Source organism: Scyliorhinus torazame, chromosome 1 (assembly GCF_047496885.1).
Source record: "Scyliorhinus torazame isolate Kashiwa2021f chromosome 1, sScyTor2.1, whole genome shotgun sequence".
Taxonomy (NCBI): domain Eukaryota; kingdom Metazoa; phylum Chordata; class Chondrichthyes; order Carcharhiniformes; family Scyliorhinidae; genus Scyliorhinus; species Scyliorhinus torazame.
Genome location: NC_092707.1, coordinates 87146658 through 87159403, shown reverse-complemented (window position 1 = coordinate 87159403; position 12746 = coordinate 87146658). Strand labels below are relative to the sequence as shown.

Below are 12746 nucleotides of genomic sequence, written 5' to 3'. Positions count from 1 at the left end.
ATAATACCGGATGACACTTTGGTCAGGGAGAGACCGCCAGCAGGACCCCAGATGATCGGCACAGAAGTGACACTCCCTGAGGGATTACAGACCCCCCCCAACCCAGTCCCATTGCTGTTGGAAACACAGCCATGGGCAAAGAGGTGAAGGAGCCCTCCTCTGCATCCAACGATAGTGGTACCTTTTATAAAATTAATTTACGGGATGCGGGCGTCGCTGGTTTGGCCAGCATTTATTACCCATCCCTAGTTGCCCTTCAGAAGGCGGTGGTGAGCTGCCTTCTTGAACCTCTGCATTCCCTAAGGTGTAGGTACACCAAATGTGCTGTTCGAGAGGGAGTTCCAGGATGTTGCCCCAGCGACAGTGAAGGAACGGCGATATATTTCCAAGTCAGGGTGGTGGGTGACTTGGAGTGGAACCTCCAGGTGGTGGGGTTCCCAGGTATCTCCCGCTCTTGTCCTTCTAGATGGTAGTTGTCATGGGTTTCGAAAGTGCTGTCTAAGGAACCTTGGTGAGATATTGCAGTGCATCTTGTAGATGGTATACACAGCTGCCACTGTTCGTCGGTGGTGGAGGGTCTGAATGTTTGTGGAAGGGGGAGCAATCAAGCGGACTGTTTTGTCCTGGATGGTGTCAAGCTTCTTGACTGTTGTTGGAGCGTCACTCATCCAGACAAGTGGAGAGCATTCCATTACACTTCTGAGTTGTGCCTTGTAGAGATGGTGGACATACTTTGGGGGGAGTTCAGGATGTGAGTTACTCGCCGTAAGATTCATAGCCTTTCCTACCCTGGTAGCCACAGTAGTAATATGGTTAGTCCAGTTCAGTTTCTGATCAATGGTAACCCCGCAGGGTGTTGATTGTGGGGGATTCAGCGATGGTAATACCATTGAATGTCAAGGGGCGATGGTTCAATCCTCTCTTGTAAGAGATGGTCATTGCCTGGCACATGTGTGGCGCAAAGGTAACTTGCCACTTGTCAGCCCCACCATGGATATTGTCCAGGGCTTGCTGCATTTGGACATGGGAGTCGCGAACGTGGCTGAACATTGTGCAGTCATCCACAAAGATCCCCAATTCTGACCTTATGGTGGAAGGGAGGCCAATGATGAAACAGCTGAAGATGATTGGACCTAGGACTTTGGGGGGGGGGGGGGGGGAAGAAATGTAATAACTTTCACGAGGCCCCCGTGGATGTTCCAATTGATCTTCCCGTGGGGCTTGGAAATACAAGCTCCCTGACTGAGGGGGTAGGCCTAGTAGCTGTGGCTTGTGACTCTTGTACTTGAAAACCAGCCCGTATTTGGCATGATTCGCAGTCCTGGCTGGGACTTGTGCTGTATGCCGCGTTGCGGCCTTTACTTTTTTTGCCATTAAGTCTTTGTGCAATTCTTCTCGGGACTCCTGAAGATTTTCTAAATATTTTGTTATGTTGTCCTGAAAGGGCGGCATGTGGCAGTGGTTAGCATTGCTGCCTACCGCGCTGAGGACCCGGGTTCCAATCCCGGTCCGTGTGGAGTTTGCACATTCTCCCCTAGTCTGCGTAGGTTTCACCCCCACAACCTAAAGATGTGCAGGGTAGGTGGATTGGCCATGCTAAATTGCCCCATAATTGGAAGAAAAAAAAAATTGGGTACTCCAAATTTATTTTTAAAAAGTATTGTCCTGAAATTTTCTTTTTTCTTCTAAGCTCCGAATATCGCTGTGCACCTTCCCCATATTGGAACCCAAACTCATCACATTGACCCCCTTATGGTTGTCAAGGAGGAGTCCGGAGTGGAGAGTCAAGAAAGGTTTATTTCCAACCCTTAGTTTAGGAAAAGTATATCCAGGCAATAGTCCAAGTTCCAGCTGGGATTATCCTGGAACTCCAGCTGCTACCTGAGCCTGTGGAATTAACAATCCCGCTGATGGGTCTCACGGGGAGGATAATCAGGTCGTTCCCCTGGGTCGCGTGGAGGTTGTAACATCCCTACTCCAACTTTCTTTCCCAGGAAACCTGAACTAATGAATTATCTCCACCCATGCCTGAATTATATCGTCCTCTTACAATCCTCAGGCCAACGCCGGCATCTCCACATCAATCCTCAGGCTATTCAGCGTTTGGTATCAGGCTCAATGATATGCACGCCTAATGTGAGTATTTGAATTTTTCACTTCCTGATTTACCTCTATCCATGTTTCATTCATTTCCGTGACTTTCTCAAATTTTGAAAAGGTACGAGCTACAGGGGATGGCACTTTATTGAAACCCTAATGACAACAGTTTTATATAATATTTGTTTGTGTTCAGTGTGCATTGACTAATTGGGCAATGATTATACAGGTTTTTAAATTATTAATTTCATTTTGGATTGGGTGATATTGATTGGCTGTCAATTTTCCCTTTTATTGATGTCAATGGATGGAAATTAACATGTGAGAGTTGAAAACCATTCCAACAACTCATTATTTCCAGTTTCAGAATGGCATACTACGCCAAGATTTACCCTGTCGATATTTTGTTACCTGTGGTTTACCAACTCTTAACTCTCTTATAGCATTTACTGGCAGTGAATAGTCTTGATTGTTGGGGTTTAACCCAAACATTCCCCCTGTAGATCATACAAAGAACAAGAACAAAGAAATGTACAGCACAGGAACAGGCCCTTCAGCCCTCCAAGCCCGTGCCGACCATGCTACACTTCCTGGGTCCGTATCCCTCTATTCATGTATTTGTCAAGATGCCCCTTAAATGTCACTATCGTCCCTGCTTCCACCACCTCCTCCGGTAGAGAGTTCCAGGCACCCACTACCCTCTGTGTAAAAAACTTGCCTCGTACATCTACTCTAAACCTTGCCCCACTCACCTTAAACCTATGCCCCCTAGTAATTGACCCCTCTACCCTGGGGAAAAGCCTCTGACTATCCACTCTGTCTATGCCCCTCATAATTTTGTAGACCTCTATCAGGTCGCCTCTCAACCTCCTTCGTTCCAGTGAGAACAAACCGAGTTTATTCAACCGCTCCTCATAGCTAATGCCCTCCATACCAGGCAACATTCTGGTAAATCTCTTCTGCACCCTCTCTAAAGCCTCCACATCCTTCTGGTAGTGTGGCGACCAGAATTGAACACTATACTCCAAGTGTGGCCTAACTAAGGTTCTATACAGCTGCAACATGACTTGCCAATTCTTATACTCAATGCCCCGGCCAATGAAGGCAAGCATGCCGTATGCCTTCTAGACTACCTTCTCCACCTGTGTTGCCCCTTTCAGTGACCTATGGACCTGTACTCCTAGATCTCTCTGACTTTCAATACTCTTGAGGGTTCTACCATTCACTGTATATTCCCTACCTGCATTAGACCTTCCAAAATGCATTAGCTCACATTTGTCCGGATTAAACTCCATCTGCCATCTCTCCGCCCAAGTCTCCAGACAATCTAAATCCTGCTGTATCCTCTGACAGTCCTCATCGCTATCCGCAATTCCACCAACCTTTGTGTCGTCTGCAAACTTACTAATCAGACCAGTTACATTTTCCTCCAAATCATTTATATATACTACAAAGAGCAAAGGTCCCAGCACTGATCCCTGTGGAACACCACTGGTCACAGCCCTCCAATTAGAAAAGCATCCTTCCATTGCTACTCTCTGCCTTCTATGACCTAGCCAGTTCTGTATCCACCTTGCCAGCTCACCCCTGATCCCGTGTGACTTCACCTTTTGTACTAGTCTACCATGAGGGACCTTGTCAAAGGCCTTACTGAAGTCCATATAGACAACATCCACTGCCCTACCTGCATCAATCATCTTTGTGACCTCCTCGAAAAACTCTATCAAGTTTGTGAGACACGACCTCCCCTTCATAAAACCATGCTGCCTCTCACTAATACGTCCATTTGCTTCCAAATGGGAGTAGATCCTGTCTCGAAGAATTCTCTCCAGTAATTTCCCTACCACTGAAGTAAGGCTCACCGGCCTGTAGTTCCCTGGATTATCCTTGCTACCCTTCTTAAACAGAGGAACAACATTGGCTATTCTCCAGTCCTCCGGGACATCACCTGAAGACAGTGAGGTTCCAAAGATTTCTGTCAAGGCCTCAGCAATTTCCTCTCCAGCCTCCTTCAGTATTCTGGGGTAGATCCCATCAGGCCCTCGGGACTTATCTACCTTAATATTTTTTAAGACACCCAACACCTCTTTTTGGATCTCAATGTGACCCAGGCTATCTACACAACCTTCTCCAGACTCAACATCTACCAATTCCTTCTTTGGTGAATACGGATGCAAAGTATTCATTTAGTACCTCGCCCATTTCCTCTGGCTCCACACAGAGATTCCCTTGCCTATCCTTCAGTGGGCCAACCCTTTCCCTGGCTACCCTCTTGCTTTTTATGTACGTGTAAAAAGCCTTGGGATTTTCCTTAACCCTATTTGCCAATGACTTTTCGTGACCTCCTTCTAGCCCTCCTGACTCCTTGCTTAAGTTCCTTCCTACTTTCCTTATATTCCACACAGGCGTCGTCTGTTCCCAGCCTTTTAGCCCTGACAAATGCCTCCTTTTTCTTTTTGACGAGGCCTACAATATCTCTCGTTATCCAAGGTTCCCGAAAATTGCCGTATTTTTCCTTCTTCCTCACAGGAACATGCCGGTCCTGAATTCCTTTCAACTGACACTTGAAAGCCTCCCATCTGTCAGATGTTGATTTGCCCTCAAACATCCGCCGCCAATCTATGTTCTTCAGTTCCCACCTAATATTGTTATAATTAGCCTTCCCCCAATTTAGCACATTCATCCTAGGACACTCTTATCCTTGTCCACCAGCACTTTAAAACTTACTGAATTGTGGTCACTATTCCCGAAATGCTCCCCTGCTGAAACTTCTACCACCTGACCGGGCTCATTCCCCAATACCAGGTCCAGTACTGCCCCTTCCCTAGTTCGACTGTCTACATATTGTTTTAAGAAGCCCTCCTGGATGCTCCTTACAAACTCTGCCCCATCTAAGCCCCTGGCACTAAGTGAGTCCCAGTCAATATTGGGGAAGTTGAAGTCTCCCATCACCACAACCCTGTTGTTTTTACTCTTTTCCAAAATCTGTCTACCTATCTGCTCCTCTATCTCCCGCTGGCTGTTGGGAGGCCTATAGTAAACCCCCAACATTGTGACTGCACCCTTCTTATTCCTGATCTCTACCCATATAGCCTCACTGCCCTCGGAGGTGTCCTCCCGTAGTACAGCTATGATATTCTCCCGAACCAGTAGTGCAACTCCGCCACCCCTTTTACATCCCCCTCTATCCCGCCTGAAACATCTAAATCCTGGAACGTTTAGCTGCCAATCCTGCCCTTCCCTCAACCAGGTCTCTGTAATGGCAACAACATCATAGTTCCAAGTACTAATCCAAGCTCTTAAGTTCATCTGCCTTACCCGTAATACTTCTTGCATTAAAACATATGCACTTCAGGCCACCAGACCCGCTGTGTTCAAAAACTTCTCCCGGTCTGCTCTGCCTCAGAGCCACACTGTCCCTATTCCCTAGTTCTCCCTCAATGCTCTCACCTTCTGACCTATTGCTCCCGTGCCCACCCCCCTGCCATACTAGTTTAAACCCTCCCATGCGACACTAGCAAACCTCGCGGCCAGGATATTTATGCCTCTCCAGTTTAGATGCAATCCGTCCTTCTTATATAGGTCACACCTGCCCCGGAAGAGCTCCCAGTGGTCCAGATAACGGAAACCCTCCCTCCTACACCAGCTATTTAGCCACATGTTTAGCTGCTCGATCTTCCTATTTCTAGCCTCACTGGCACGTGGCACAGGGAGTAATCCCGAGATTACAACCCTAGAGGTCCTGTCTTTTAACTTTCTGCCTAGCTCCCTGAACTCCTGCTGCAGGACCTCATGCCCCTTCCTGCCTATGTCGTTAGTACCAATATGTACAACGACCTCTGCCTGTTTGCCCCCCTCTTCAGGATGCCCTCTACCCGTTCGGAGACATCCTGGACCCTGGCACCAGGGAGGCAACATACCATCCTGGAGTCTCTTTCACGTCCACATACCTCCCAAATCGTATGGCCATGGGTCCAGCAAGAAGCGATCCAAACAATCCTCCCACAGAGTAAGCAACCACAATAAAGCTCCAAATTAGTGTGATAACCCAGCTCTCCAGCTGTGTGCCATAACGCTCAGTCCAGGTCTCATTGATAAAGTTTTGGATGAACTGTCATTGTGAGGATTAAAAAAAATTACAGATTTAGTTTTCATTTTGCCTTTACAAGTATGGAAACAGCTGACTTTTACAAATTGACCATTGGTCTAGTTTAGACTCACAGTTGTTGGTGCATTGATGATTGACAGGTTGAAGCCATATTGGAAGGTGCCACCAATGGAGGCAGCGAAAATAGTCAGGAGGAGCCATCTGGTCTGCAGCTACAAGGACACAGAGGAAATAGGAATGATTACTTTCCAGCAAGGGATTACTTATATTGAAAGAAGAAAAAAAGCCTCCACATACACAGGGGCATTTCACATTCTCAGGCTGTCCCACAGTACTTCACAGCCATTTTTTGATAGGTAGTTATTATTTTAATGCAGGCAGATAGGACAGTCACTTTGTACACTGGACTGTGACTTATTAAATATTACTTGTCAATTTTGGATAGAAAGCATACTTTTTTTGGCTGTCACAATATTGTGACTGAGTTCTTTGGTGCTGCACATCTTTGGGTTGTGGGGGGGGGGAAACCCACGCAAACACGGGGAGAATGTGCAAACTCCACATGGACAGTGACCCAGAGCCTGGATCGAACCTGGGACCTTGGCATTGTGAGGCAGCTGTGCTAACCACTGTGCCACCGTGATGCCTAAGCTGCTTCATCAATGACCTTCCTTCCAACATAAGATCAGATGTGGGGGATGTTCATTGATGGCTGCACAATGTTCAGCATCATTCACAACTCCTTAAACACTGAAGCAATCCACGTATAAATACAGCAAGACCTGGACAATATCCAGGCTTGGACTGACAGATGCCAAGTAACATTCATGCCACACCAGTGCCAGGTAATGACCATCTCGAATAAGAGAGAATCAAACCATCACCTTTTGACATTCAATGGCATTAGGGCTGCACGGTGGTGCAGTGGATAGCACAGTTGGATTGGATTTGTTTGTCACGTGTACAGAGGTACAGTGAAAAGTATTTTTCTGCGAGCAGCTCAACAGATCACCAAGTACATCAAAAGAAAAGGAAATAAAAGAAAATACATAAAAGAAAATACATTAAGGGCAACACAAGGCACAAAATGTAACTACATAAGCACATGCATCGGATGAAGCTTACAGGGGTGTAGTGTTAATGAGGTCAGTCCATAAGAGGGTCGTTTAGGAGTCTGGTAAGAGCGGGGAAGAAGCTGTTTTTGAGTCTGTTTGTGCGTGTTCTCAGACTTCTGTATCTCCTGCCCGATGGAAGAAGTTGGAAGAGTGAGTAAGCCGGGTGGGAGGAGTCTTTGATTATGCTGTCCGCTTTCCCCAGGCAGAGGGAGGTGTAGCTGGAGTCAATGGATGGGTGGAAGGATTGTGTGATGGACTGGGCTATGTTCACGCCTCTCTGAAGTTTCTTGCGGTCCTGGGCCGAGCAGTTGACATACCAGGCTATGATGCAGCCAGATAGGATGCTTTCTATGGTGCATCTGTAGAAGTTGGTAAGAGTTAATGTGGGCATGCCGAATTTCCTTAGTTTCCTGAGGAAGTATAGGCGCTGTTGTGCTTTCTTGGTGGTAGCGTCGACGTGGGTGGACGAGGACAGATTTTTGGTGATGTGTACCGCTAGGAATTTGAAACTGCTAACCATCTCCACCTCGGCCCTGTTGATGCTGACAGGGTGTGTACAGTACTTTGCTTCTTGATGTCAAGGACCAACTCTTTAGTTTTGCTGGCATTGAGGGAGAGATTGTTGCAGCTGCACCACTCCACTAGGTTCTCTATCTCCCTCCTGGATTATGACTCATCGTTATTCGAGGTCATGTCGTCAGCAAACTTGTAGATGGAGTTGGAACCAAATTTTGCCACGCAGCCGTGTGTGTACAGGGAGTAGAGTAGGGGTCTAAGTACGCAGCCTTGCGGGACCCCGGTATTGAGGACTATCGTGGAGGAGGTGTTGTTGTTTATTCTTACTGATTGTGGTCTGCGGGACAGAGAGTCGAGGATCCAGTTGCAGAGTGAGGAGCCAAGTCCTAGGTTTTGGAGCTTTGATATGAGCTTGGCTGGGATTATGGTGTTGAAGGCGGAGCTGTAGTCAATAAACAGGAGTCTGATGTAGGAGTCCTTGTTGTCGAGATGCTCTAGGGATGAGTGTAAGGCCAGGGAAATGGCGTCTGCTGTGGACCGGTTGCAGCGGTATGTGAATTGCAGTGGATCAAGGCGTTCTGGGGAGTATGGAGGTGATGCGCTTCATGACCAACCTCTCGAAGCACTTCATTACGACTGAAGTCAGGGCCACCGGACGGTAGTCATTGAGGCAAGCTGCCTGGTTCTTCTTTGGCACCGGTATGATGGTGGTCTTCTTGAAGCAGGTGTGGACCTCGGAGTGGAGTAGGGACAGGTTAAAGATGTCCGCGAACACATCTGCCAGCTGATCCACGCAGGCTGGGTGGACGACCAGGGATCCCGTCCGGGCCCGTCGCCTTCCAAGGGTTCACTTTCAGGAAGGCTGATCTGACTTTGGAAGCTGTGATGGTGGGTATAGGTGAGTTATGGGCTGCTGGGGCGCTGGACAGCAGATTGTTGGTTTCCTGCTCGAACCAAGCATTGAGTTCATCGGGGAGGGGTGCGCTGCTGCCGGAGATACTGCTCGGCTTCGCTTTGTAGCCCGTTATGTTGTTTAGGCCTTGCCACAACCGCCAAGAGTCTGTGACGGTGGTGGCATACTCATTTAAGTTGGTCACTGAGTTCAAAACTATGAACCAGTCCACTGTCTCTAAGCAGTCACGAAGGAGCTCTTCCGTTTCCTCGGACCAGCACTGCACGACCTTCTTAGCTGGATTCTCCCATTTGAGTTTCTGCTTGTACGCCAGGAGAAGGAGCACCGTCTTATGATCTGATTTCCCAAAGTGTGGTCAGGGGGTGGAACTGTAGGCGCCCTTGATTTTTGAGTAGCAGTAGTCAAGAGTGTTGTCGCCCCTGGTGGGACAGGAGATGTGCTGGTGGAATTTTAGCAGTACACTCGAGGTTGGCTTTGTTGAAGTCCCCGGCCACGATGAACAATTCCTCCGGCTGTTGTGTTTCGTAGTTGTTTATAACTGTGTACAGTTCGTCCAGCGCCTTCCTCACTTCTGCCTGGGGTGGGATGTAGACCGGTGATAATGGCTGAAGTGAACTCGCGTGGAAGATAGCATGGGCGGCACATGTTGCCACACGTGGCACAATGGTTAGCACTGCTGCCTGCGGCGCTGAGGACCTGGGTTCAAATCCCAGCCCTGGATCACTGTCCGTGTGGAGTTTGTACATTCTCCCAGTGTCTGCGTGGGTTTCACCCCCACAACCCAAAGGTGCGCAAGGTAGGTGGATTGGCCACGCTAAATTGCCCCTTAATTGAAAAAAAAAATAATTGGGTATTCTAAATTTTTTTTTTTTTTTTTTTTTTTAAAAGGACAGAGAAGTGGATGGGATGCACCACAGGTAGTCACGTCTCGTGCCTGCATACGTGCCTGAGGGTTGATCGGATATTATAATCACATGTACTTACTTGGAATTGTAAGGGTCCTTCCTTATTATGCCATTATTTCCCCTTTCTTTTTTTTCCCGTCAGCATATTCCTTGATGTGTTCACAGATTTTGGTACACTAACATTCACCTATAAGATACAACTCAAAGAAGTTGCAAAACCTGTGATACAGGCACCAAGAAGAGGGCCTGCACCTCTTCGGGATTGCCACAAAAAGGAGCTAGTCAGAATGACAAAATTAAAAGAAATCAGAAAGATAGATCGGTAGCACAGTGGTTAGCTCTGTTGCTTCACAGCGCCTGGGTCCCAGGTTCAATTCCCCGCTTGTGTTGCTGTCTGTGCGGAGTGTCATGATATTCAAACACACACATCATGATGGACACACCAACAGGCAAATCAGAGCACACAACACCACAACCAATCACACACAAGAACACCAACCACATAAAAAGCACGAGCACGACACCTGGTGGTCAGTAGGTCTGGGGACAAAGACACAGAGAAGAGCTGTTACAAAATCACAAGCAGGGAATCCCCACGTGCAGAGTGTCAAGACAAAACTGTACATAGTAAGTTTAAATAAAATAGCGTTGTACCATATACAACCGTGTTGGCTCATCTGTGTGTCAGAACACCCAACACCACATGGTACAGGAGTGGATCGATACCTGCCTACTAACCTGCCATTCTGGACATGGACCGCACCGACAAACCGCAGCCGTTGCAAGTCGCGGGGAACCTAGGTACCAATTGGAAGCTCTTCAGGCAGCGATTTGACCTGTACATCCGTGCCCCCGAAAAACAGAGTGCCTCGGATGAAACGAAGATTGCAATGCTCCTCTTCTACGCAGGTCAGCACGCCGTCGACGTCTTCAACTCACTGGTGTTCGAAGAAGGCGAAAACCAATCCAAATATGACACGGTCATCCTCAAACTGGACCAGCACTTTAAAGTTGAAGTAAATGAAAGTTTTGAAAGATACCTCTTTCAGCAACGCCTGCAAGGTAAGGAGGAGCTTTTTCAACCCTTTTTGACGCACCTCCGGATTCTAGCGCAGTCCTGCGGTTACGGCACCACCACAGAGTCCATGATCAGGGACCAGATTGTTTTTGGCGTTGCCTCTAGTGGCCTACGCCAGCAGCTTCTTAAAATAAAAAGCCTCACCTTAGCATCTGCTGTGGAAGCCTGTGTCCTCCACAAAAATGCTACCTGCCGTTTTGCCCGATTTCAGGCGTCCGAGTTGGCACGGAGGGGGTCCCCAGCCGTCGAATCGGCAAGCCAGGCCGCCCACGACGTCGAACGCATCCAGGCCGTCGATTACTTCCCGACCCACGGCCCGGACGACAGCGGCCGCTTCCCGCGGTCTCCCGCGCAGGTGCGCGCCAAAAATAACGGCCACATCGAGGGATGCACTGCGCAGGCGCGCCCACCGCAAGATCGCACTGCGCATGCGCAGTGGCGCAACGAACGCCGTGACGTCATGACGTGCGGCAATTGTGGAGCTCTACATTTAAAAAGGGCAATGTCCTGCAAAAAACCGACAGTGCCTCAGATGTGGCAAGATGGGCCACTACGCTGCCCACTGTCGTTCGGCTCAACCCATGGATCCGGCACATCCCCGACAATCTCGCAGACAAGTCAGGACCGTCCAGCCCACGCATCAAGACTTCCAGTTAAGTGATGCAGATGACCAGGATGCCTTCCGCGTTTCCGTCATCGATGTCAACAAGGTCAATGCCATCAATCCAGCCGATGAGTGGTGTGCCACCCTGACGGTCAACCGATCGCGCGTCACCTTCCGTCTGGACACCGGCGCATCCGCCAACCTGATTGCATATTCTGCAGTCCAGGCCATGAAGGTCAAACCACCCATCACGCCATCCCGGCTCAAGATGGTTGACTATAACGGGAACGTCATCCCGTCCATAGGATCTTGCCAGCTACAGGTAACTCACAAGATGCACATGGCCACACTCCCCTTCGAAGTTGTCGGCTCATCAAAAGACTCGTTACTGGGCGCACAGGCGTGTAAGGTCCTTCACCTGGTACAGCGCATTATGTCTCTCTCTCCAGATGAGATATCCGACTTCCCGGATGCTGAGTTCCACGCAAATCTCCATTCCCTCCTTGCTCACAACCAGGAGGTTTTTGAAGGCATGGGGACATTGCCATACACGTACAAGATTCGACTCAAACCGGACGCCATCCCTGTCGTTCACGCACCTCGCAGGGTTCCTGCGCCACTCAAAGACCGCCTCAAGTTACAACTGCAGGTTCTTCAGGACCAAGGGGTCCTATCCAGGGTCACGGAGCCCACGCCATGGGTCAGCTCCATGGTCTGTGTAAAGAAGCCCTCTGGCGAGCTCCGCATATGTATAGATCCTAAAGATCTGAATAACAACATCATGCGGGAACACTATCCCATCCCGAAACGAGAGGACCTCACCAGCGAGATGGCGCAAGCCAAAATATTCACCAAATTGGATGCGTCCAAAGGATTTTGGCAGATCCAACTGGACCCGGCCAGCCAAAGACTATGCACATTCAACACCCCTTTTGGCAGATTCTGCTACAACCGGATGCCATTCGGCATCATTTCAGCATCTGAAGTTTTCCACCGCATTATGGAGCAGATGATGGAAGGCATCGAAGGGGTACGTGTATATGTGGACGATATCATCATTTGGTCCACCACTCCGCAGGAACACATGCATCGTCTACGACGTGTCTTCACCCGCATACGACAAAATGGCCTGCGTCTCAACCGTGCGAAGTGTGCCTTCGGCCAGACGGAGCTGAAATTCCTCGGGGACCACATCTCACGGTCAGGGGTCCGTCCCGATGCAGACAAAGTTAGCGCCATCACAGCCATGCCACGACCGGCTGACAAGAAGGCTGTCCTAAGATTCCTGGGCATGGTCAACTTCCTTGGGAAGTTCATTCCCAACCTGGCTTCTCATACAACGAATATGCGCCATCTCGTAAAAAAAAATCGACAGAATTCAACTGGCACCAATCGCATCAGCGGGAATGG

At 48.8% G+C, this 12746-nt stretch overlaps 1 protein-coding gene and 1 long non-coding RNA gene across 11 annotated transcripts in view; one reads left to right on the top strand and one right to left on the bottom strand.

Annotated features, from left to right (window-relative positions):
* The window catches only part of LOC140409345 (uncharacterized), a 165862-nt gene that overhangs the window by 132261 nt on the left and 20855 nt on the right, over positions 1–12746 (top strand). For all 3 annotated transcript variants that reach the window (XR_011940325.1, XR_011940324.1, XR_011940326.1), the window contains one exon: positions 1995–2136. This is a non-coding gene — a long non-coding RNA (uncharacterized lncRNA). The remainder of the gene's footprint in view (positions 1–1994; positions 2137–12746) is intronic.
* The window catches only part of LOC140409295 (solute carrier family 2, facilitated glucose transporter member 11-like), a 164231-nt gene that overhangs the window by 133513 nt on the left and 17972 nt on the right, over positions 1–12746 (bottom strand). For 5 of the 8 annotated variants that reach the window (XR_011940317.1, XR_011940315.1, XM_072497679.1 and 2 more), the window contains exons 2-3: positions 6319–6417; positions 6048–6208 (exon numbers count right to left, since the gene is read on the bottom strand). Coding sequence is in view for 6 of the 8 variants with exons in the window: in XM_072497679.1 (XP_072353780.1) it covers positions 6048–6208; positions 6319–6417 (260 nt within the window). In the remaining 2 variants the exon portion in view is untranslated. Of the gene's footprint in view, positions 1–6047; positions 6209–6318; positions 6418–9733; positions 10301–12746 lie in introns of those variants that run through there. The other 3 variants (XM_072497731.1, XM_072497722.1, XM_072497713.1) reach the window with 3 other exon arrangements.